The sequence below is a fragment of the Diadema setosum genome, chromosome 17 (assembly GCF_964275005.1).
Source record: "Diadema setosum chromosome 17, eeDiaSeto1, whole genome shotgun sequence".
Taxonomy (NCBI): Eukaryota; Metazoa; Echinodermata; class Echinoidea; order Diadematoida; family Diadematidae; genus Diadema; species Diadema setosum.
In genome coordinates, this window is record NC_092701.1 from 18,923,611 (window position 1) to 18,949,362 (window position 25,752).

General features: G+C 37.1%; 2 protein-coding genes across 3 annotated transcripts in view; one reads left to right on the forward strand and one right to left on the reverse strand.

Moving 5' to 3' along the window:
- LOC140240432 (endophilin-B1-like) overlaps window positions 1–3,242 on the forward strand; it is a 42,771-nt gene extending 39,529 nt beyond the window's left edge. The window contains 1 exon segment of the mRNA XM_072320200.1: window positions 1,952–3,242. Coding sequence (XP_072176301.1) covers window positions 1,952–2,056 — 105 coding nt within the window. The 3' untranslated portion in view covers window positions 2,057–3,242.
- A 9,878-nt stretch (window positions 3,243–13,120) lies between these two features.
- LOC140240720 (ubiquitin-like protein 5) lies at window positions 13,121–17,610 on the reverse strand. Of its 2 annotated transcripts, none has more exons than XM_072320484.1 (4): window positions 17,598–17,610; window positions 15,265–15,345; window positions 14,392–14,513; window positions 13,121–13,525 (listed from the first exon to the last, which is right to left on the reverse strand). In XM_072320484.1, exons 2-4 carry the CDS (start codon window positions 15,321–15,323, stop codon window positions 13,482–13,484), a joined length of 225 nt encoding a protein of 74 aa, XP_072176585.1. In that variant the 5' UTR covers window positions 15,324–15,345; window positions 17,598–17,610; the 3' UTR covers window positions 13,121–13,481. The 2 variants fall into 2 exon arrangements, with proteins under 2 accessions (XP_072176585.1, XP_072176583.1); XM_072320482.1 differs by lacking the exon at window positions 17,598–17,610 and adding an exon at window positions 17,028–17,165 and having other exon boundaries at window positions 15,265–15,347.
- Between the last annotated feature and the right edge of the window lie 8,142 nt (window positions 17,611–25,752).

Consider the following 25,752-nt stretch of genomic DNA (forward strand, 5'->3'; position numbering starts at 1 on the left):
CTCCTAGTCCCTGCGTGATCTGAAAGCACTCATTGTCATAAAGTAAATGAGGTGTACCAGTACGCCAACAAATATTATGTGCTGTGGTGTGCATACTATGCTAATCCCTTGCTGTCATTTCAAAAAATTGGGTAGCTTCTTATTTCTGTCTGGGGTCTCAAGCGTCCTTATGCAAGTAAAAGCTTCTGTCTTTGCTTTTGTTGCTGTTGGAAAAAGATGTCACTTATTGAATAGAGTTCCTAGACAGTTGTGGAGTAATTGATTGCTCACAACCATGCAGCACTTGACAGTGCAAATGGCGGTTGAACAGAGATTTCCCTACATCCAAATCATGGGTAAATATGGCGTCACTGGGTTGCTGTTTAACGTTCTATGGTGGTACTATGTTTATTTTCCATGAGAGGAGTACATACAGCTGTGTTTAATGTCTGTGTTCCGTTGACAATCGTGTGATGGTGCAGCTGTAGTCTGCAGCACTGCCTGTAGATGATTGCAGTAACCAGCCACCTCAATGCGGCAAAATATGTGACCATACATCACAAAACCACCAAAAAGTAGCACCCCTTGATATTACATGAGGACTTAAAAAAGGTGAAATGGGTCAATCGAGTCAATCTTGAGTTTTTCATGTTTTCTGAAAGAGCTATCCTTCTTCTACATCATTCTTAGTTTGGGATCATAACATGAATGGAAAAATGTGTTTTCACAAGTTTTCTACTACTCTTTTGTGGGGGAGAGTAGAATGATCAGGTACAATGTAAGTCTTAGAGACCCCTTTTCATTTCTTGAAATCCTTTACACACTTCACTTTCAAGTCTAATAACTTTTGAAAGGATATCACTTCTGATTTGAAAGTTGGCATTAATCATGGACAGAATGTGTTGATGGAACATGCTCAATTTCAGCTTTATCTGATAATCCCTTCATCGTTGTTGCTCCAGTGGTTTACATCCTGTGTTTTGTCCCTTTCATCGCACAGCTGGCGGAGCTTGATGAAGATTAAGCACTTGAATAGACTCTGTACTTCAGAGCCTCTTTTCTCAGTTCACACTTTTCCAGAGTGTGTGCTTTCCTAGCAGTATTTAGATAGGTTAGGGGAGTCCATTTGAATTGAGTTATACATTATTTTAAAGCTTAGAGTCTGCTCTTTCAGAATCTGCCCTCAACTAAAAATCCATGTCTGGTGACTTTTTGTTGGTTTTGTGATGCAGGGCCACATATGCACTAGGCTTCAGATAAGGGAGAATTTTGCTTCAGCAGCGTCTGTTTGTACCAGCTTTGGTTTGTCATATATTCGAATATAATTCATGTGTCATTGTGCTGCCTCCAAAAGAAATAACATCTGCTTGTTGTGTTAGTCGTGATATTACCTGCAACAGTAATGCCTAGATTTAATTGGTAGTAGAAGTTAATCATCATAAATAAAAATGATATATTCAATATAGCAATGACTAAAATTCATCATCATTTTACTGTCATCATGACCAGTATCATTATTCATAGCAGTTACTCTTGTTAGTCATTACAGCATGGATTTATCCTCCCTTTGTTGTGAATCATATCATTGTCTATACAGCTGTATTAAATTTACAATGCATCATCTTCATCACTAATTCCATCATCATCATCATCATCATCATCATCATCATCATCATCAATAACATCATCATTATCCCCTTCTCCTCCTCCTCCTTCTCATCATCATCCTTATCCTCATCCTCATCTCCTCCTCCTCCTCCTAATCATCATCATCATCGTCATCACCATCATCATCATCATCATCATCATCCTCATCATCATTTTCTTCATCCTCCTCATTGTCATCATCATCATCTAGTGATCATACCTGATGATAATCAACATCTTTGTCATCATCATCTAGCGATCATACCTGATGATAATCAACATCTTTGTCTATTCATTTGTATCTATTTTGTGTTTTCTTTTCCAGGTCATAACTGTGTACAGCCTGCCAGGTATGGACCCAGACTGGATGATGGGGGAGAGAGGGTCACAGCGTGGGCGGGTCCCTCTCACTTACATTGAGCTCCTGTGAGACGATAACAGCAGTGTAATATAACCAATGCATATAAATAGATAATTATGAATATATATAATGATAATATAGTTACACATTGACTCCCCTCTTCTTTTTCGTCGAGCAACTTCAACTCTTGGACAGACTTAGACATTCATCTGTTGTGATGAATATATCTGTTGATTGCTTCTGTGTAGATGTCAAATATACAAATTTACCATTCAATAAATTTGTGTCGGTCTGTGCCATGGCCTTTGTCACTGGTAGGATGCGATTATGACCTTGACAGTGTTTTCAGTAACAATCTGGTCATGCTCGTTTGTATATTTCTATCAACTCTTGCCGCCATTGTTGTTGGTAGCGGTTTCAAAAATCCACAATGTAAATCGCTTCCCAGACATCTCTTTCAAATGTTGAAATTCCTGTTCGATGCCAGCTCCCTAGCTCAGGTTTGATGACACTTGGACTTATTAAAGATGGGTACATTTTTGGGCATGTCCAAGGGGCAAGTGAAGCTAGGATGTGTTGGTCCAAATTGGTCGAAGTGGGTCGTAATGCAAGAAGCAGCTGTAGGCATAATGGCTGATGATTTAGAAGATAATACGCTAAACCGAGATGAAATCCTGAGGAAATGAAATAATCCACCTGTATGTTCTTAACATCACAGTAGCCTCTCAACACTTTCTGTGTGCTTCATACTTTCCAGACAGATTATAATACTCAAAATTTGCCAAATTTTGATACATGATGAGTTGCACTTTATACCTGTCAGGGTTCCGTGGCTACTTCATCTGGGCTAGTGATTGTGAAGGAAGAGAAAGAGTTATGAGAATAAAGTGAAAATATGAAAAAAGAAAATGATGTGATCAAAGCAAAAAGTGTATGTTTTGTAGCATAAGTTGGTAGTTTTGTTATTCATATTGCAGAGTTTATCATTTCAAGCAAAATGCTTGCCATATTTAGATAGAGAAAAGAAATGAAGTGTTCTTCTATTACAAATATTAAATAAAACGTGAGGGAAACGCTATGTAAACACAAGTGCAGAATGACCCATTTGGTGTTTCATCAAATGACTTAAACAATAGCTACTAACCGTTTATAAAGTCTCAATTTTTTTCTCCAAACATCCAGCCACACAACTCATTTGCTGCTTTAATGATTTATCTGTTCTCTGTATGTCCCCATCAAATGTAGATCTTTAAGTCCTGTGTTTTGATCAGCCAACAGTGTCAAAAGTTGTTTGTCATTGAAACAGTAGATAGATTTCCTTTTTTTCCCCACAGGTTCAAGAGCAATTTTCCACAATTTGAATACAATAATAGTATAGACCATAGAGAACAAAAAGCTTTTGAGTGCATTGATTGATGAGATTTGAGTGCTTGATCCCACAACTCATGTTGTAAACTCATCCAAGGTTGTTGTGGTTTTTTTTTTCCAATGGAATAATTGATCCAAAACATACTTGTAAATAAATTGTAATTATGAAGCTAAAAAGAGGTATCAAAGGGCTTTGTCGGAGACATTTAGTGTTTTTTAGATTGGCAAACCAGAATTGGTATTCATAAAGAATTTGACACATTTTTTTTTCTATTTTTTTTTTCTTCAAATGTGTATTGTGGACAAAGGGAGCTAATAATTTAATCCAGAGGGTGGTACCAAAATATCATCAATCAATTCTTAGGTTGCTGATGATATGCACTGGTCAAGCAGTCCGAAATGGAAACGTCCCTCAAAAATTCCTATTCTCTCCTCCTCATTTGTTAAAAATAAGTTACCAGCGTAAAAATATATAATTTCCCTAGATGTAAGGTGTAAGAGTGACAGAAAATTTTCTTGATGTGCTATTCTCGCAGCCAGGTTGTTCCTATAGCCTTCGCTGGACTACTTTCCTTGTGACACTGGACTGCTAAGATCTGCTGTGATTTAGCAGTGAAAAATAAAAAATAATAACAGAAAATTGCTAGTTGTAAATCCAGTCTCACTTACCTATACAGTATGGAAGTGTGATGCCATACCCATTCATCGCCATGGAAAATGGTTCTAAACAACCTCACATAATCCAAATATTTGTGAATACAGCGGTTGCTAATCGTGGACATACTCGGTTCCAAACCCACTGCCCGAAGCCGTGTGCAAGGATATTTTGTGTAGAACCAGCTCTAAGCTATAACAAAAGACTCAAACATCATTACTTTGGTACTCTGTAAACCTACTGAAATTCCCACACTTGTACAATGTATATCAAGTGGTTGCACTGTAAGTTGCACTCTACAATGAATAGTGTAGAAAAGATGCCCGTGTTCTGTGGGACTTTCCTGGGGAAGGCTCTTCCTATGTCACTCTGTCTCTCCTTAGTGTATATATATTATCCACTTCACTGGCACAAAGGCTTGTTCTCAAAATACTGAAATATAAAATACCCCGGCAAGCAAATTTGCACAGCTTTCAACATTGAACATTTGCTATGCATTTCCCATGTCCTTATGTGTCTGTCCTCTGGTTCAAGTTTCATACACTTGCCATTGTAGTTGCGATTGGACTTGAAAATAGGCTACTAGCTGCAGTAGACCCTGCACCATAATTCGTGGTGTGGGCTTCAACCTCTTGTTTTTCTGAGGTGTGTAGTCTTCATTCAAGGCTGAATTTTCCCAGTGTTGGGAGTCGAGCATGCATCTTTGCAAGTATTTCACAAGAAAGTCCAGCCTTAGTAAGGTTCCTGAAACTGTCAGCTGTTTTTTACCTCACAAGTTACAACATGTAGTCCTATAACTGACATGAGTAACTTACACATCCATAAATGCACGCATTTTGAGTTCTTGAAGTTCTTTGTTTTTCAGTAAAGTTTGTAGACACAAAACAGTCACCTTACCTACCATATCACTCATCATAAGCATGTTACATATACTCATCATCATCTTTGGACATGGGACCAAGCCAGCACCTACACTTTATGTCATGCTGTGCGATATCTAGCCTCATTATAAAGAGATGTTCTCTTATGTATACTTCTAGATAATTAAGTTTTCAGATTTATTTGATGTTCGTCTAATTTTGCAGTTTGTGAGATATCAATATATCATATCAATGTTGTTTCTGTTTAATCTTAGAATTGTACAACCTATCACACTAATGTTGATTGCAGAGATGTCAAAATCATATTGCTAGTGTGTTTATTAGCAAACAAAATAAAGACAGTACCCTTGTATCTCATTTATTATGTATTGATTATATGTGAGGTAAGAATGAATAAGTTGAGATAAGGTGAATCATTCGAGTGTATGAGTTGTGCACAAAAGCACTTATGATTGTATTGAAATACTGAGTAAGTGTTTAACTTAGATCAAACATTGTCACAGCCTCCTATAAATGCATCTTATCCAACAGACATTCATAACTGCTCTATCTAAAATGTAAAGAAGATGTATTGTTAAGGCTGTAAGTGAGGACGTTTTCCGAGTCCTTCTTCTGAAAAGTGGACAGACGTATATTTTTGCATGGTCAGTGCATCTATGAAATTATACTTACCATACTGCACGACACTGCATGTTATAACACAGGCAACCTGACCATGAATATTACTATTGTGGTTGTAGTTTAGTCTTTAGAGCTGTAAGATCAAGCCACACCCTAACATGTAGCTTAGTTAGTAGAACAACCTACCATTTATTAGTAACTTAAAAGGTACAAATGAAGATGCGCTTGTGGATTAATGTTACATATTTGTGATGGGGCCTGGTGATAACTGAGGTTTGCCATTCCAAGAAACAGTAATAGATATATTCTATTTTGAAGAAGAGATTTTGAGAGTAGAAGCTGAGCTGTATTTTAATATCTGTCGTAAGGCTGTGTATAGAATTGTACAATGCTGCCCAGTACAATATAAGTGTACAAGTGGTACTGTTTGTTGAAATATAGGGATATATATGTTGGTTATGAAGTAGATGGTTCTCATTTGACAAATTGTAGTATGTCCCCATAGTTGCAGTAAACATTGATACTGCTCTGTTATCTTAGAATTACTTTGATGTAATATAATCCACCATCTTTTGTGTACATCTTCTGTGTTATTTTGGTAAGAGTCACTACCCTACGTCTCTGTATTTTTTGATTGCAGGGTATTATATATCTATATATAAATAGATGTTCTCATTTAAGTTGTGACCCCATTTCATCGGTCGGGATGACTAGCTGCGTTTCTTCTCCACCTCATTCTTTCCACCTTTTCTAATCTCGTCTTTCGAGAAATCAAGTCCCTTACAAGTCCCGCGTGCTATAGTAAGTCCCACTTTTGCACCGTTTTTTTTTTTTTTTGCACCCCTACTCGTGATGACTGCGACTATGGTTTTCCAGAAGTCGGCTCTTTTCAGGGCATGTCGTCTGTCTGGTCCATTGTCAGTCTCACCAGGGCCCCGTTGCTAGAAACTTTGCGTTTCAACGCAACTTGCAACTGATTGTCACTGGCCAGTCAAAATCATTGTTGCATGCATGTCTTCTTAATAGGGCAGACCCTGAGCCAATCAGAATGGTTGTTTCAAAATTAGCAATTATTTGCAATTGATTGCAACTTTCTTGCAACGGGGCCCAGTACTCCCACTTTCTACTCAGCCTCACCTACCTTCACCATTTGATTTTCAATTCTCTTTTTCTTTTTTCTTTTTTTTTTTAATTTCTACTTCGATGTGTACTTCTACTTCTACTTCTACTTCTACTTCTACTTCTACTTCTTCGTCTACTTCTACTTCTACTTCTACTTCTACTTCTACGTCTACGTCTACTTCTACTTCTACTTCTACTACTTCTACTTCTACTTCTACTTCTACTTCTACTTCTACTTCTACTTCTACTTCTACTTCTTCGTCTACTTCTACTTCTACTTCTACGTCTACGTCTACGTCTACGTCTACGTCTACTTCTACTTCTACTTCTACTTCTACTTCTACTTCTACTTCTACTTCTACTTCTGCGTCTACTTCTACCTCTACTTCTACTTCTACTTCTACTTCTACTTCTACTTCATCTACTTCTACTTCTACTTCTACTTCATCTACTTCTACTTCTTCTTCTACTTCTATTTCTATGTCTATTTCTATCCCTGTTTCTGTGCATTTTCTCACAACCTAGTATATACTTTATCCCATGCTGCCATTTTCACACACACACACACACACACATACACACAAACATCCCCCCTTTCACTTTCTCTTTCTCATATGTATCCCTTCCTATCATGTATCACTTGAGTCATACATACCGAGGAAATTCCTGTGAATTTGTGCAGTATAAAGGAATTTACAGTCGTATCTAATTGATGATATATGGATATTTTCTGTAGCATGCCCATGTTACCAAGTTTACAGAGTGTACCAGTCTTCGAGATTATAGTTCTAGTGTTTTGTTTTTTTGTTTTTTTGTTTTTTTCATTTGTAGAACAACTGGCAAAAATTTATGATTACATTTATGGCATGGTTGGTTAAGTGGTTTGTGTGTAGCACAGCAGAGATTTTAATCATTTGCTTTGAATCATTCCTGAATCTATACAATTCTGTGAGTTTAATTAGTGCCAGGCTAGCATTTACCGCAAGTGTGTAGACAGTGTGATTAGTGTTTATATTTATCAAAGTGCAATTATGAATAAATGTATAGGCAGCCACTTCTGTGATAAACGTTACTGTTAAAGGTAAGAATGCTTACATCTACATGTATTTGAAAAGATACAAGGAGCAACTCCACTATAAACTGTGTTGTCTCTTTAATGGTAGATATATTCTGTTTTTATGTGTGGGTTGTTATCATTCATCAATTGCTTTCCAAGTGGCCGGTTGAACTAAATCAAAACTCAAATTCAAAATAGGTTTTTCACGAGATGTTACAATAGGGACGAGTACCCAGCATACTCCTAACTTTTTAATGGAATGTAGAATTACGTAGTTCTAGTTTTGTTTTGTTTTGTGTTTGTTGAACCAATAATTGGTTTTGCAGCTCTGTCAGTTCTTGTTTGAAGTTTTATCATTTCTAGAGGTTATATAGTATTTAAATTAACCAGCACAGTTTTGTTTCTATGTTTGACAAATGACAATTTCCTATTTCTGTGAGAAATATTCATCTAAATAAAACTTTGAGATTTGGAGTAAAGGATTGCTTTAGTTTCCCATCATATAACTGACTGAAATGGACATTGGAAACTGATTCAGGTGTACATATATATGTAAGCTCTTTTTTGGCATGGCGCATCAACCCAGCAGAAATTTTGAAATGAAATCCAATATCAATGTATAGGCAATACCAATTTTTTTTTTTTTTTTTTTTTTTTTTTAAGAGAGAGATCACAGAAGAATGTCACATTTCAGGAAATGTTCTTTCAAAACTGTAAGTGTTCCCTCAATATTTTCAAGGGTTCAGTTCTTGTTTTGTTTGTTTGTTTGTTTTGTTGTTGTTTTTTCATTACCAACATGAACCAATTGATGTTTTCACATTTCTAAAAGCAAGATTAAGATGTAGGATCTGAACTGAAAGTTATATTTATAAGGGGTTTATATGCTTGCACTATTTATTGCAGAGTGTGACTTTGGTTTGATGCCGTTCTCAAGCAAAGTTAAGGATCAGTTTTGGCTGGCATGGGTTGAAAAGCAGTCCCATAGTGTTCCCCATTTATGAGAACCTTGTTTGCAAATGTGATATTAGATTCAATGCAGTGAATTCAAACTCAATGAGTTTGATGTGATTGATTTCGTTGCTCCTTTTTTTTTTTTTTTTAGCTTTTGAGTAATGCCAGCTGCCAAAAAGAGAAAAAGAAAGATGACATCAAGATTAGAAATGGGAGTATACATGTATAAATTTGTCAACTATGAGAGTGTTTGTGTGTCATGTCAAAAGATACATCGTCAACCTTTTCGCACCGACACTACAAGTACATTAAGGCTGGTACATACCCAGCGTGGGGCAACACAACAAATTCTTGTAGATTAATGGTATAGCCACTATATCTTCAATGGTTTACGTGGATTTACTAAAACCTTATAACTAGAATAGCATAATATACATGTGCCCAGTAAAGAATATGATTGCAATTTTCGAGTTTTTTTCTTGGGTGTATAATGTAAACATTACTGTGAAACAATCAGAAAGGCAATGTCTGGTACACTGATAAATTTGCTGGGTCCATCTTGTAGCACCCCTGTATACAGACCACCAAATTGAATGCATGTATCAACTCTACAGGTACGTTTGTATGTCGTGCACCATTAGGGGTGTTTCTTATTCACTTAATTCTTCCAGACTTTTGAAAGTGTATATCTTTTGACTGATCATCGAATATCTTCTGCTGAGGAGATAAAATGTACTGGATACATGTGTATGCATAATATGTGTGTATGAATTAATGTATACGTACAGGATAGTGATCCACATTCAAGTAATAGCATGTGGAAAGGCATACTGTAGGACATTAAAAAGCATCTTAACCAGTAAGTTACCAATATCTGTGATGTGTTTTTGTTCCTGTTCTTTTATTCAGTAGAAAAGCAGACATTCTCCTTTGTATTCATTGATAGTTGTGTTTGGGTCAGGTTTTGGGTTTTTTTTAGTTTGTTTTTGTTTGTGTGTGTGTGTGTCTGTGTGTGTGTGAGTGTGTAGTGTCCTTCATTTTTTTTTTTTTTTCATCCTTAATTCGTTTTGAAATTATGAAAAATGCCTTTCATTAGATATTTTTTCTGCATACATTGCACAATTTACATGAATATCACAAGCCTGGGATATATATATATAAACTCCTCAAAATAAGTTCTGCAATTACAGTTTGATACATCATATTTCTCTTATACCCGCATTATCTTCATTAAATATGACATCATAAGAAAGCCTGATTAATCATCTTTTAAAATGACACCTCACTTGCTATGATTGGGTGTTCTTGGAATGGGCAAAACAGCTGAGTATGGGGACAGATCAAAAGTGAAAAGTCATACTCAGTTGCACTGTGCATTCCAGGAATGCATAATGTAAACAAGTGAGTTGTCGTTGTAAAGAAAATTAATCAGGCTTTCTTATGATGTCACATTTGAATGAAATGATGTAGTATTAAGGAAAATATGATACATCAAATTGGAATTGCAGTACTTTTCTTCTTTTTTTTTTGAGAGAGAGGTTTATACATATTGTATTTGCTCCAGGTACTGGAAATACCAGAAATACAGTAATAATAATGTCATAATAGAGGAATGTGAATTTTCACAGTGATATTAACGGTAATACATGTATGAGAAAATTTATAAGCACTTTCATCCCTGACAAAGGGGAAGGCCTCCAAAAATTCAGATTCTGAATTAAAAATCAAGGCAATTGGCATTTAATGCATTCCTCTATTGTGACATTATTATTACTGTGTGCGTGTGTGCATGTATGGATAGGTCTATCAAAAAAATAAAGAAAAAATGCAAACTGCAATGTTGCATGCATGTTTAGAAATACATTTGGGATTCATTCATACAGTTTACAACCTTCCTTCATACTGCAATTGTAAATGAGGTCTTGGAAGATTTTGTACAAGCAACATATTTGTCTAAGAAAATTGTAATAAAATCAAAAGGAGTTTATTGAACTTATATGAAATATTCAAGGAGACCTGCACAATTCGTCATAACTATATGGTGTAACAAAATGCTTCATCATATTTTCGCCCGATAATGATGGTGCCTTTGGTTGGTCCAAAATTCATCTTGACTTTTAACAGATACAGTCAACCTTGAAGACAAATACAAAGATAGCAAAGAAAATCCCCTGACTTATACAATAAAAGTAAGACATATTTATTATTTACCTGGGTAGAACTTTTCTTCCACTTGTCCATTTTTTTTTTTTTTAATGTGAGAAAGACCAACCTAGGCAAGGTTGCCAATCTCATAGTATTAACCCAGTGAGGACGGTTTGATTTTGCTACAACATGCATTTTCCATAGACTTCTGCCCGAGTATACTTGGGACTCATCCTCGGCAGGTTAAAGTTTAAATCCAGGCCTTTAAAAGAGCCAAAATGCTGGTACACTGTGTACTTGCAAGATGTAAACAAGTTCAAACAGATGAAAAGAAAGGTACAGCAAAATTTCCCACATAAAGTTACACTGTATATCAACTTGTAGAGTAAATTTAACTCCAATGACTTTTTTTTTTTTTTTTTATGATGATGATACAAGGCATAACTAGCATGAAGTTAACCAATATAATGTAATGTGCTTTGACTCGTACAAAACTTCCATCAAAATACAATGTACTCCTGCTATCATGAACCAGGTTACAACAAAGCACAAACTCAGGTCCAACAATAATTATCCATACACCTTCATATTCTTTATTTGTTCTGCTATACTGCAATTTCAATAAAATTAAAGAAAATGCCTGTTACGACAGACTTCATTATAACAAGAAGAACAAGAACAAGAAGAAGCAGAAGTACAAGAGCAATATATCAATCTATAACTGTGCAAAATGGAAATTCTCTGTAACTTATTGTAGCATGATCAACAATGTTTAAAGGGGTCGTATAGTTTTGGTTGAGACCTTATTTCAGGTTTCTAACATTTTTTGGTGAGATAATGAGAAACCTCTTATGAAATATGAAAGAGCACGTAATTCTACGAGGAATTCAACATTTATTTGATGAAAATTGGTTTTGAAATGGCTGAGATATCCAAAAAAGAGCTATTCTAGTAAAGTGTGGGACCCAAACTTTATTACAATCGCTTTGTTTTACTTTGTTTTTGGATGTTTCAGTCAGTTCCAAACCGATTTTCATCAAGTAAACTTTGAATTCCTCTTAGAATGGTATGCTCTGTACTATATCATAAGTGTTTTCTCGGTATCTCTCAAAAAGTTAAAAGCCCAATTCTCATTTCCACCAATACTGTACCCATCCCTTTTAACTAGTGTACCACACAAAGACCAAATCTCATAATTCTTGTAGTGATTCTAAAAACACCATGGTAAAACAAAACAAAAAAAAAGAAAAATAATAAAAATGAACATGCACAGACAGATTCAGGACAACATAAAGACATAATCCTCTGGTGAAACTAAATGGTGAAATGCAGACATTAGAAAAAAAGCAATAAGGGATACACCCTTTTAAAGACGCACAGTAAGAGGAGAAAACCATGTTTGTGTGTGATGCACGGGAATGACTTCCATTTAGCCAGGGGAGGAAAGAAGGAAAGTTTTAATCTGAATTGGACATCAGCAAACACATCTTACTCAATAGTTAACTGAGTTGTACTGCTGTTACGCTGCCCGATAGTCGCTGTGGATAGAGTGAACTGAATCCCTCTGTTAGAAAACAGCTACTTGGTACAATGTACTTCCATAAACACTGTGCAAAGGTCACGGCTGTTTGGTGGCAAACAAATGATATGCAGTTGCCATGTCACAGAAAACAGTAGGCCCACATCCAAAACATGACCCCCCTCCTCACAAAAAAAAAAGGGGGGATCTACTCTTATTAAATAAAAGTCCCAGAAGCTCTTTACGAAACACTACACATTGATGAAAGGAAACTACAGATACTCTCAGCGGCGAGGATAATACTGTAACACCATTAGGAAGTTTTGACAACAGGAGAAACTATGTTTTTATCTCATCCCATTACCAAGTAGCTCATCAAAGTGCATTCACAGGAAGTTTAGTTAGCAGGTTAGTCCACTTACAATTCAAAAGTTTACCTATTTCCACGAGGAAGTAGAACTCATTTGTAAGCCACTCAAAGTTTAACCGCAGGTCATCTGTATGTTATAGCTGACATTATGAATGCAAGTGCCCACTTGTTTGATACCTTACTCTGAATTTTACATTGTTGGGAAAAACTGCTTATTTACATTTCTTCATGATTTCTGTGCTTGAGACACACGCAATGCCGCAGGTCTGAAAAAAAAAAAAAAAAATCCCTTTCAATCATTCAAAAACTTTTCACAGCTGCAAACAAGATATTTGGCCACAGCTGAGATGCACTTTACACAACATTCACAATCATTCTACCTGCAGTAAAGTAAGTGATGAAACACCCCTCCCTCCACCCCCCCCCCCCCCCCCCCCTCCCAACCAAGTCTTTTTCTCACTGACAGTTTTTCTCCGGGATAATGACCGAATTCCATATTACATCCAGAATTGCATGTTCACTAGACTTCTTTTGTCTGTTTGCTCAGCAATCAAAATGCATCCACTTCATGGAAATGCACTACAAGCTGAGGATACACTTCAATGCCATTCCGAGTCTGACTTTTTCCCATTTTCCCCAGCGGTTGTCTTCAGCAACAGATCAAGAGAGGATGCGATGCTGGTGTAATAGAAAATACAGTTCCATCATGCTAAGAGTCCATATACATTGTATGGGTGCATTCCTGCACCCCCGACATTGAGGAATTCTGGTTCCGCACACCCCTCAGTGTCAATGCTGATGCCTCTCACTGGTAGTACAGTTCCAGATTGTCGCCATCAGATATTTCGTCTGGATTATGAAGTTGTCAAGGAAAAATTTTTCCATAGTCTCTCTACTAATGTGATTTCTATTCATCATACGGGGAATATAAGTAACCACCTAAGAAGTAAACAGAATTAATGAAAATGCTTCATCATTTTCTCTGGTATATCCTGAAGGGCTTGCTTTCATGGGTACATTTCCAGCTTCAGGGACCTCTTCTTTGGCAATATCAGATACTGTAAAAGTGGATATTTCTGCACGACTAATTTTTCTCGCTTGGCAGGGTAAGAAGAGTTTTGCATGTTTTTAATTCCGCGGAATCAAGACATCAACTACTGGAAGGTATGGCAAGCAGAAATATTTGTGTGCTCTTATTTTCGCGATAGTTTCTGGTTGCGCGAAATGCGTGAAAATTTCAACACCGCAAAAATCTCCACTTTTACAGTAACAAAAATGCATCACTGAGAAATGCTTGGAAAATCATGCAATGGTTGATCCTCAAAGTCCACAGAAAAAAAATGAACAAGTACATTTACTGACACTACAACCTTGCCACATGAATTCTTGTTAGGATCTTAGTTGTACACTCTCTGACACACAGCCCTTTCTCTCTCTCTCTCTCCCATCTCCAATTGACAATTTGTCCTTTTTCTTCTATCCCTTCGCATCATAGTAACTACAACTTCGATTCTATCTAGATACTGAACACAACACTCAATACACTGCACGTACACAAAAACAAACCCACTTCATCTTTGGTCTATGAAAAAGTATGTGAGCCACTGTCAAAAACGAAAAAAGAAAAAAAAAGTATGAAAATGATAAATTCCCCCCCCCCCCCCTTCCCATATCAAGAGCTTATCAACCACATACACCCAGTTGGGAAAGGATACAATCTCGTATCGTGATGTGATTTTTGTAGATGGTGTACCATTTCTTGATGACGATTCGATCCCACTTTGTTCCCGTCTGCGCTGCAACCAACTTCTTCAGGTCTCCCACAGTGTCATCCTGGCTGAGTTGGTGGAAAGATGCTGTTAAGGAAAGCTGAATTTTATGCCTGCAAGTTTCGAAACAGCACGAGAGATATCCCTACATAGAAAAAAAAAAGGCACTTGTAATGGTGAGAACCATATATATTCCATTTCTGATGAATCTGAGGCTTCTGATTATTACAGTTGTACATTCTTCTCTGACTTATCCATTAAATTATTCTAAATAATCACCATCAAAGGAGTCATTCATACTTGTGTCAATTTAAGAGTTTTTCATCTGTCAGAGGTGGAGTTTGGCCAAATATGGTGGCCAACTAAGTGAATGCAGCCATATTAGTCGAAAACATTTGTGAAGTTTGAGGAAAATCAGGCAATCCGTTCCTGAGTATACTCGGGACTCGTCCTCAACAGGTTAACATGTGTCAGGAACAAGTCAAGGAAATAAACACTTCTCATTAAGATGGACACATAACACATGTATGCAATAAGTGTGCTACATACACTGTACATTCTACTTTGGCTGTATCAATGGAATAGTCACCAGAGTATTATAAGAAAAAAAAAATACATTCTATGACTATGCCTAAACCACAAGCACAATTCAGATAGGAGTTTCTCCGCTCTGTGAGAGGTGATTAATAGACATTTTCATCACCTTGTGTATTAGCAAACCATATTTGACAATCACAAACACTTATCAACATTCTTCAACCCATTGTGATTGTAGAGTGAAATGACGATGATCATCTCTTCCATGAACGCAAAGGATACTTGCACTTGACTCTCACTTTCTTCCCCAGTCTGTCATTCAGGGTGATTTCAATCATCATGATGGATGATTACTGCTTTGGCTTCTGTTGTCAAGAGAAAAGTAATGATAAATATGGATATGGAATGGAATGATTACAACAACTGTGTAAACTCATCTCATATAGACATCTACCCAAGCAGAGGTCTACCTGTTAAATAATACTCGATCATACTAATAATATCAATATGGAGCTATGTCAATGTCGTTAACAGCAGATTATCCAGAAGGCTAACCAAATGTTAAGCCTTATTAAACGTGCTTTCGTTAACATCAAACCAGATATTTTCCTGCCACTGTACAAGGCTTTGGTTCGACCGCATTTGGAATATTGCAGTGTCGTATGGAAACCCAGGTTTATTACAGATGACAGAAGGATCAAAGCTGTTCAGCGCAGAACAACAACCAAACTGTTTCCTGGACTCAGCACCCTTTCATACAGTGAGAGACTCGTAAAGCTTAAAGGGTGTGTACAGTTCTGGTTGAGGCGAGGATTTAGCTTTTAACATTTTGCAAGATATTCACAAACCACGCTATGAGATGTCAAAGAGCATGAAATTCTAAGGGGTATCAAGAGTTTATTTGATGAAAATTGGTTTTGAAATGGCTGAAATATCCCAAAACAAGATGAAACAAAGAGATCCTAATAAAAAGTGTGGCATGTCACCTTTTATTGGATATCTCAGCCATTTGAAAACCAATTTTCATCAAATTAACATTGAATCCTTCTTAAAATTGTATATTTATGCTCTTTCATATTTCATTAGAGGTTTCTCTTTATCTCACTTAGAAATGTTCAAAACATGAATTCCCACCTCAACCAGTACTGTACAGTCCCTTTAATCTGTATCTGTTGCATTACAGGAGGGAAAGAGGGGACATGATCCAGGTCTTCAAAATACAACAGTACATAACGCACATGGTATACACAGAATCAACCCACAGTCCTTCTTTGTACAATCACAGTATCGTGGAACGAACGAGAGGCCATCCCTTCAAATTATTTGCCACCCATTGTCACGTTTGAACATCTGCAGCAACTGTTTTTATTTTTAGCAAAAGAGTCATCCAATCATGGAACACTCGAACAGTTTGCCCTCATCACTTGACACTGGTGTCACTGCATCACTTGTGACATCCAATAGCATAGTCTAGATTCTTTCAAACATGGTTTAGACACATTCTGGTCAGACAAACGTTTTGAAATTGTCCAACATCCACGCCCACGCTAGTAATACAGTACGCTTGATATAAATTAGACGCTAGAAACGTCTAAATTGCTATAAAGACTGTTTACTCGTGCTACCAAGCGCTGACGACCGGGAGAGAGAGTCGACAGGATCTACCTTAGTACCTTTGTCCTTACACTCCCGTATTTTACAGATGATGATGATGATGATGATGATGATGATGATGATGATGATGATGATGATGATGATGATGATGATGATGGTTGATCTAAGCCTACATCTGTAGATATCATATTTTAGTATGACTAGGAATAATTAATAACAGGGAGGTGGACCGTGGAAAGAATCATATGCGTTCAAGCCTATACAGACTTGATTGTCAATGAATGGGACTATTACGATCGGGGATGTACGAGCGCATGTATTCACAACGAATGCGGGAAGACGCACCGCGCGAGTGTTTGGGACAAAATTAAGTTAGTTGTCATCCATTCAAACCAAGGAAAGTAACGTATACAGTACATGTATGTACATACCAGTTACGTAGGAAATAGGATACGGACTCGTGAATCTCAATAGGATTATCTAGACACCAGAGTTCACAGTTTCGAACCAACCGACAAAGATCAAAGTCGTTCGTGTAAAGAGGCAATAGTGCTAGCTACGGTACACAATTGTACACGGCCCATCTAGTATCTTTGACATGATGATCATACCTCATGCATAAACAATACAGTGAATCCATAAAGACAACGTTTCAATTTGTCAGAGCGCCATCTACTGGTCGAACACATTCATGGCTTACGTGTAATACTGTAAAACTACAGAACAGTTTTCTAGTTCGGTGGGTTGGGCCATACCAATCCCCCTGTAGAATCTCCAAACCGTGTGGAAATCAGAAATTTGTTTGTTTTTTTGTTGTTTTTTTTTATATGGAATCAACAATACCCTGCAAGTACCATACCAGCCGCCTGGAGAATCAGCAGACCGTGACGGGCGTGGAAATCAGAATATTCCGTATTACTTTATGATACTCTCCGTCGTTACCAATCATGTGATGAGGTTGAAGTGAAATACAATGGTATACTCTTTTTGACGTGCACTGATTCAGTTACGTTGATATAGCAGCTTATGTTTGAGGATTGAGAAAGCCATAATCATTTTCTTAGAGCATCTGAAACAGTCATACCAAGAACATTATAATTTAAGCATGATTTGAATTTACTTATTACTAATGCACATTTACTGAACTGCCGGGAAATGAGCAGGGAGGTTCTCATCTTTCTGGTTTGAGCTCAACTTGGAACGCACTCGTGCCTCATGCTTCCTATAAACCTTTTTATTTGACGAGGACTTGTAGGCTAAGTAGGTCCTACAAAGTATTACGGAGAACTACTTTGCAAGATAATGATTGGAAATGACACACGCAAAAAGTTGTACCACGAAAAGGCACAAGTTGAAGGGTTTTTTTTTGTTTTGTTTTGTTTTTGTTTCTGTTTTTTTTTGTCATGTAAATATTTTTGGATTCATCGCCAAGACCCCGTGGTATACGGTTGTTATACTTGTCAATAGATATTTCATGAATGATTTCTCAGTTCCTGGAAACTGATACAGTATCTTACTTTTCACGAAGTTACAGGTCATCCTAGCTGAGTAAATCCCCGCTACGATAGGGTCAAAATGTGGTGAGGTTTGTGTTCAAAAATATCCATGTAGAACCAAAATTGTGGAAATTGCGCAGGTTAAATTTTCAGAACGGTTATCCACACCGCTGTCGATGTCACAAACGAGTTCTTACTTTGAATAAGCACTGCCGTATAGATTCCCCCAGCAGCTATGATACAGCCCGACGGCCCCAAGATACACTATGACGTGGAACGCCGACGGACTGGCGACGGTTGCGGGGTGAGCCAGGATGGTCGGCCCGGGGAGCTTGCTGCGAAGCGACCCCGAGTAAACCTGTTGATACAGGTCATCGACGCGAGTCGGACATCCGCTCCGCAGCTGGACACATCGCGGTCAGGTGGACTCGTCCAGACTTAAAGGATTGTATAGTTTTGGTTGAGACCTAATTTCAGGTTTCTAACATTTTTTTTTTGGTGAGATAATGAGAAACCTCTTATGAAATAATTATGAAAGAGCATGAAATTCCATGAGGAATTCTGATTCTGATTCTGATTTTATTTCTGAATTTCTTTTTCATACATAAATGAAGTACAAAGTCAATTGAACACACAAAATTCAATGTTTATTAGATGAAAATTGGTTTTGAAATGGCTGAGACATCCAAAACAGAGCCATTCGAATAAAGTGTGGGACCCACATTTTATTATGATCACTTTTGGATGTTCACTCATTCTAAATCCGATTTTCATCAAATGAATTTGAATTCTTCTTAAAATGGTATGCTCTGTTCTATTTCATAAGTGTTTTCTTGGTATCTCGCAAAAAGTTAAAAGCCTAATTCTCATATCCACCAATACTGTACCATCCCTTTAAAGGTGCCCGACAGTCAATTCTATGTTGACTTCTGCTGATGTCAATTATAGGTTTGCAAATTCTGAAACTTTTTTTTTATTCAAAATATGTATCACAGATTGTTGATTATCGTTATTCAATTTCATATTTTCTACTGTTTCAAACTTGCTATTGTGAGCAGGGTGAAGTGGTTATGGCAAGTTGTAAAATATTCCTATACTGATATCACAGTTAATAACGTCTCGAAATGTAAAAACGTTTTAGAGATATAACTCATTGTGTGCAAAACATTTCTATAATTGATGCTAAAAAAAATACAGACGGATTTTGATTAAGCAATTTCTGAATATGTGACGTAAAGACTTATTCAAATCAGCAGTTGTCAAAATGGGATGGGATTTTACACGGCCGGAATTGGGTGTCTTGTGTTTCTGACGGAACGGGGTTACAGCACCTGTGGACAAAAAGTTCAGGAACACGATAAAGCTTTCATCATCATCTTTATTACTATCATCATTATTGCTGCTATACTACTATTTTTAGTATATAATTGCTACTACTACTACTACTACTACTACTATACTCCTTCTCCTCCTCTATACTCTAGCATTGACGATACTCAACCAGCTGTCAACAATCAATATCAAGAAAACACACATCGAAATCAAGTATTAATGTGAGAAATATATAGTCATTGGTTTTGGCTCTTCTATAGGACCAATGACAGCATCCCCAAATGCTAGAAAGCGTTGTATTTATATGAGCATGATAAAAGCACATTGATCGTATCATTAACATTTAGGAGGAGTTGCATAGGATCGTTATCACCATAGTCATCGTCTCCCCGTCGTCGTCATCATCATCATCATCATCATTAATAACAGCATTGAGCCCATCTTCATTAACATCGTCATCGTCATCATCATCACCACCATCATCATCACCACCACCATCATCATCATTACCACCACCACCATCATCATCATCATAATCATCAACAGCATTGAGCCCATCTTCATTAACATAGTCATCGTCATCATCATCATCACCACTATCATCATCACCACCACCACCATCATCATCAGCAGCAGCAGCAGCAGCAGCATTGAGCCCATCTTCATTAACATCGTCATCATCATCATGATCACCACCATCATCATCATCATCACCACCATCATCATCATTATCATCATCATCTTCAACAGCATTGAGCCCATCTTCATTAACATCGTCATCATCATCATCATCATCACCACCATCATCATCATCGTTATCAACAGCATTGAGCCCATCTTCATGAACACCGTCATCATCATCATTATCATTATCATCATCATCAGTATCAACTTCATCATCATCTTTGTATATCATCATCCTTTTTACATACGGTCTCTGTGACAGAGACTTTTCAGATAGTTTACTTTTTCGACCCTGAATCCAATTCAGCGGCAGTTATGATACCACCGCTTTATTTGCAGTGTTTCGGAAGCTGAAACAGGACCATGCGCGACACCTGTTCAAGAAGCATGGGATGATTTGTGCATGAAGGCCCCTAAACAGAAAGAGTCCTTCAGTCTCCTTGACAACGGATCTCAGGGAAATTTAGGGAACATCTCATCTCGTATAAAATAAAGCAATAAAGAACACACACACACACAGACGCACGTATTCAAATTGGAAGAGAAAATATCAAACAGTTGTATCTTGCTGGCGAAGCAAACTACATTCACACCTACACACAAACGTATATACAGTATATGCACATATATATATATATATATATATATATATATATATATATATATATATATATATATATATTGTTTGATAGATACTTTATTTTCTGCAAATCAATATATACATAAATTACAGTACAGTATGAACATGGGAAACATACAAAAGTATATTTGAAACAGAGTCGTTTGACTTGCATAAACAACGATATGAAAGGAAATTAATGATATAATATTACAGTATGCAGGTCTATGCAGCAGGGATTACAATAACAATATTGTATTTAAGAAGCGATAATGCAGAGGGCCGCCATTGTAAGCATTGCTTGAAAAGATGGCCGGCCCGAGGAAAAGGTAGGGACGTACTAGATTCGTAACAATACAAATTCTGCTGCGAAGATAGCAGGGGAAAATAAACTCTGATGTGTGATGGTGGTGAATGTGCATGCAAGTGCTTGAAAGTGCACAGGGGCAGATAGGCTGGAATTTAGAATAATAGAATTGGTTTGCTGGAAGAGGGAACGACATGCGACCAACATGAGTCATATAAATTATTCGTGCTTAATTCGTATTTGAAGTATACTGTAGTAAAATATGCTGCTTTAAGTTTGTTTTGAATGAAAACAAGGAGGCACACTGTTTCAACTCCTCAGGAAGAGTGTTCCATGTATCCGGACCGTGTTGTCTAATCGACTTTTGAGCAAGTAAAAGCTTTGGATTACTTAAATGAAAATCATGGGAACGACGGGTAGGGTATGGGTGAATATGGTCATTGGTTACTAGGGCATTATGGAAAAATGGTAATAAATTTCGAATGTGCTTATACATAAATATGACAGTTAGGTATAAATGTATATCATGGGCCTTTAGAGTTTTTAGGCGATAAAATATGGGATCAGTGTGAGCCAAAAAACTTGAATGTGTGCATATACGAAGAGCCTTTTTCTGGAGAAGAAAAATTGTGTTCAATTTGGTTTTGCTACAGTTGCCCCATACAATGTTGCAATACATTACATATGGTAGAATTTGCTGACACATATAGTATGGTGGAATTGGTACAATAGAATAGAATGGTATGGTAGAAATGGTACATATTATGGTAGAATTTGCTGACACGCCACAGAATATTCAATTGTTTGAGAAAAGAAATATTTCTCTTCCACCAAAGTGTCATTCAAAAATTTAACAAAAGAACACTCGGGCCCGGGAACGATTACTTTGCATCCAAATTTATCACAATCGCATTCCACAACGAAGTAAATATTCGTTTAAGACCACTGTTCGCATTGTGACCTGAGCTTGAAGACAAATACCACATCACATGGTTTGAATAAACGTTATCTTGGCGATGTAGAAAATACGTGTGATGTCGAACGCATATCAACTCGAACGCAGTTAGCATCTTGGAAGAAAACATAGGACACAAATTGATATTAACGTTCGTACTTCTCATTCGATTTTCTTACATGATTATGATAGATCATAAATGTATATCGATGAGATTATTCTGTATGCAGCTTAACTTTAACCAGTTTGAAGGCAAAGTTGAAATAGAACTGCATGAGGGCTAATCAGATATTTTAAAGCCCATGTTAAGTAAAGTTTGTAAAAATGCATACCATGGCAGACTATTTCCCCCTTGTTATAGTGAATAAAGTGTGTTTATGGAAGTGCGTTTTGGAACTGATTCATTATCTCAATAAATTATCTAATATATTATGTAATATATTACGTAATATACATGTATGTACGTGTACGTAATACATGTATGTATGTCTGTCTCTATAAATGTATCTAGTTCTGTTCAATACAGTTCATTTTTCTTATTTTTCTCCATCGCATCATTTATACATATGCATAATGGATTGATAAATATAGAGAGAGAGGGGCTTGAGAAGTGAGGTTGTGACCATTACTGTAGATGAAAACAATATTCGGAAAAAAAAAAACATAGCAAGAACTAGGTGAGCTCGTTTGTCCTATTTTCTTTGTTACACTTTCTCATCGTTGTGTGGTGGAGCGTATCATTCTGTATCCTTGTCGTTGGCTGTGAAGTTTACGGTGCCATAACTATAGATATTGATAATATTTTGGAAGTAGACCAAAATAATGAGTTTGTTTACGACATTGTGTCATGATTCGTCTTTTGGTGAAAGCAAAAAAGCCACAAAAAAAAACAAGAAAAAAACATGAAAAAAAGCATGCCAATAACCATAGTCACGACTCGTTAATGTCGTCCCCGATGCAGGCGAACATAAATCCGCCGCTAGGGTCCAAAATATGCATTGTTGTAATCAATTAGGCGAGTTGCTACGGTTGCCAAGGAAACTGAACGAGGGATTAAACAATCAGAGATTTGTAGGCGAGACGATTCCCACGCTTGTGCTACGCCCGACCGCGCCCTGAAAGCGCCTTCAGAAGCTCTGTCAATAACCTGCCAATGAATATCGGGCAAGAGATGGAGAGGGGGCAAGAGAGATGTAGAGAGAGAGAGAAAGAGATGGGAAAGAGAGGGGGAGAGAGGAGGGAGGAAGAGGAAGAGGGATGATGAATGGAAACAAAGAGGGGCGAACAATTGAAAGATGCAAATGCCGCGCTCTGTAAATTCAAATGATATTCGCCTTGTTCCATCAGTAGGCTTTTTTTTGGGGGGGGGGGGGGAGGGGGATGGCATGTGAGCTAATCTTAGCTACGTTAATTGAGGGTTGCGCCCCATGAACAAAGCCCCGGGTAAAACAAGACGTTGCGTCCACCTACGTCCATACCCTCTGCCAGTAAGCGTTGGCATGGGCCGAGTCAGCGGGGAGGACGTTCCCCACCATATGCTGAAGGTATTCTTATGCCGTGATGCATTCACTGTATTGAATAAGAATCAGACATAAACACCATAGACTGACTTTTGTTAGAAAAATATTATGAAATTGCTACAGAATAGTAAGGAAGTGGAAAAGTAAATCAATACTGTATATGTACGTTTGCTTGCGGACGTTGACATTTTTATGTTTATTGCTTTATTTTTCAATTTCATATAGATTTGTTTTGTTTGTTTTTTACTTGTAGGAATTTTGTGTGACGTTTGTGTTTATTGTTCTCGCTCGATTTCGGTCTCACTGGTAATCACAATAACTGTCAATCAAATTGTGTTGATGTATCTATACACGTAGTTATATTTCCCTCGAATTTATATATATATATATATATTTATATTCTGAAAAGGAGGAACAATAGGAGGAATAATGATGTCAAAGCTACGCACCGACTTCTCCTTCCTTTCTCATATCACACACACACACACACACACACACACACACACACACACACACGCACACACACACACACACACACACACACACACACACACACACACGCACTGTATACGCCTTTTTTGTAGAATGCAACAATCAGTTTTTATTACTGGTTGATCTCATACAAGTTTATAGGGTTAAAGATTTGATTGAGCGACATTCATCAATTCATCATTCAATCGCTAACAATCAAAGTCTGGGAAATTGTTACATTTATCAACATAAAAACACAAACACACACTATTCATATGTGTATGTGTGCGTGTGTGCGTGTGTGTGTGAGTGTGAGCGCATGTGAAAGCTTTATGCTGTTCTTGTGCTGTTCTTGCTTTATCTGTATCTGTCTTTAAATGTATGTATATATATATATATATATATATATATATATATATATATATATATATATATACCATATACTATATACCATATATACCATATTATACCACATGTACAATAATCACTGCTCCCATGGCTTTCAGTAACAATAGTTAGCATATGAATAATGAATCTGCATAATAAATATCGGGTGCTGTTCGTTATTCCGAAGGTTCGTTAATCAGAAAATGAAATAGGGTTCGCTTTTCCGAAGGCTCGTTTTTCCGAAAATGAAATAGGGTTCGTTATTCCGAAGTTTCGTTCATCCGAAAGTGAAATAGTGTTCGTTATTCCGAAGGTTCGTTGATCCGAAATGAAATAGGGTCCGTAACGAACTTATAACGAGTTTTGTTTCATTTTCAGATTAACGAACTTTCGGAATAATGAACCTTATTTCTTTTTCGAATTAATGAACCTTCGAAATAACAAACCTTATCACATTTTCGGATGAACGAACCTTCGGAATAACGAACCTTCGGACTAAAGAACCTTCGAAATAACGAACCTTCGGAATAACAAACCTTCGGAATAACGAACTATAACCTAAATATCAATGTGAGCTGATTGCCCCCTTCCATCTCTCCCACTCTCTCTCTCTCTCTCTCTCTCTCTCCCTCTCTCTCTCTCTCTCTGTCCTCTTCGTCTCTTTCCGTGTGTGTCGTACCAGGGGATGGTTTCCAACATGCATCTTAATTACTTATTTAAAGCATTATTACAGGAATCCCAAACAACAGTCATCCCTTCTATAAGAAATTGTTTTGAATCATTTCGTTGTTTTTAGTTATTTAGTTACAAAACACCCGTGAGCTTATGTCAATATTATACCGTGAAAATAGTATCGATGAGTTCGTTATTATCATGTTATTCTTGAGAAAACAAATCAGAACAAAACAAAAAGGAAATCTGATCATCCATATAACATGCAGCTATGCTTTAGTTCCATTCGTGTTTGTGTGATATAGTATTTTGCTTTCTTTCCTTTTTCCCCTTTTATTTGTACACCATTGTACTATAATCCGAATCACAAGACTGACACACGTTGATATGATAGCAGTATTAATCGTGTGTTGATAATTGTAGTAAAGTTATTGATCTCTATTATGCATCCTGGTAACTGCACATGTTCCCCTTCGCTGAAACGATTTCTCCATCAATAATTTACACCAATGGAGAGAGTATGATCGGTTGTCAAGTTATGTTTGTTTGGACTCAGAAAGACAAAGCAAAATCTATTTATTAGAGCAGGAAAAAAAAAGAAAAACCTTTCAACAAAAAGAATGTCCCATTGAGTGAAAGAATGCATAGCGACGGGTGGGACAAGATGTTTTGTGCTTCTTGCACCCCACATTGATCCGCACGCTTCTGATGTA

Excerpts from the sequence above, each read along its gene's own strand:
- LOC140240720 (XM_072320484.1), bottom strand. The coding sequence starts at position 15,323 with ATGATGATTGAAATCACCCTGAATGACAGACTGGGGAAGAAAGTGAGA. Across the intron at positions 14,514-15,264 it reads AAAGTGAGAGTCAAGTGCAA|CCAGGATGACACTGTGGGAG; the intron begins GTATCCTTTGCG and ends CCACCAACTCAG. Across the intron at positions 13,526-14,391 it reads TCACATCACGATACGAGATT|ACGAAATATCTGATGGCGAC; the intron begins GTATCCTTTCCC and ends TTCATAATCCAG.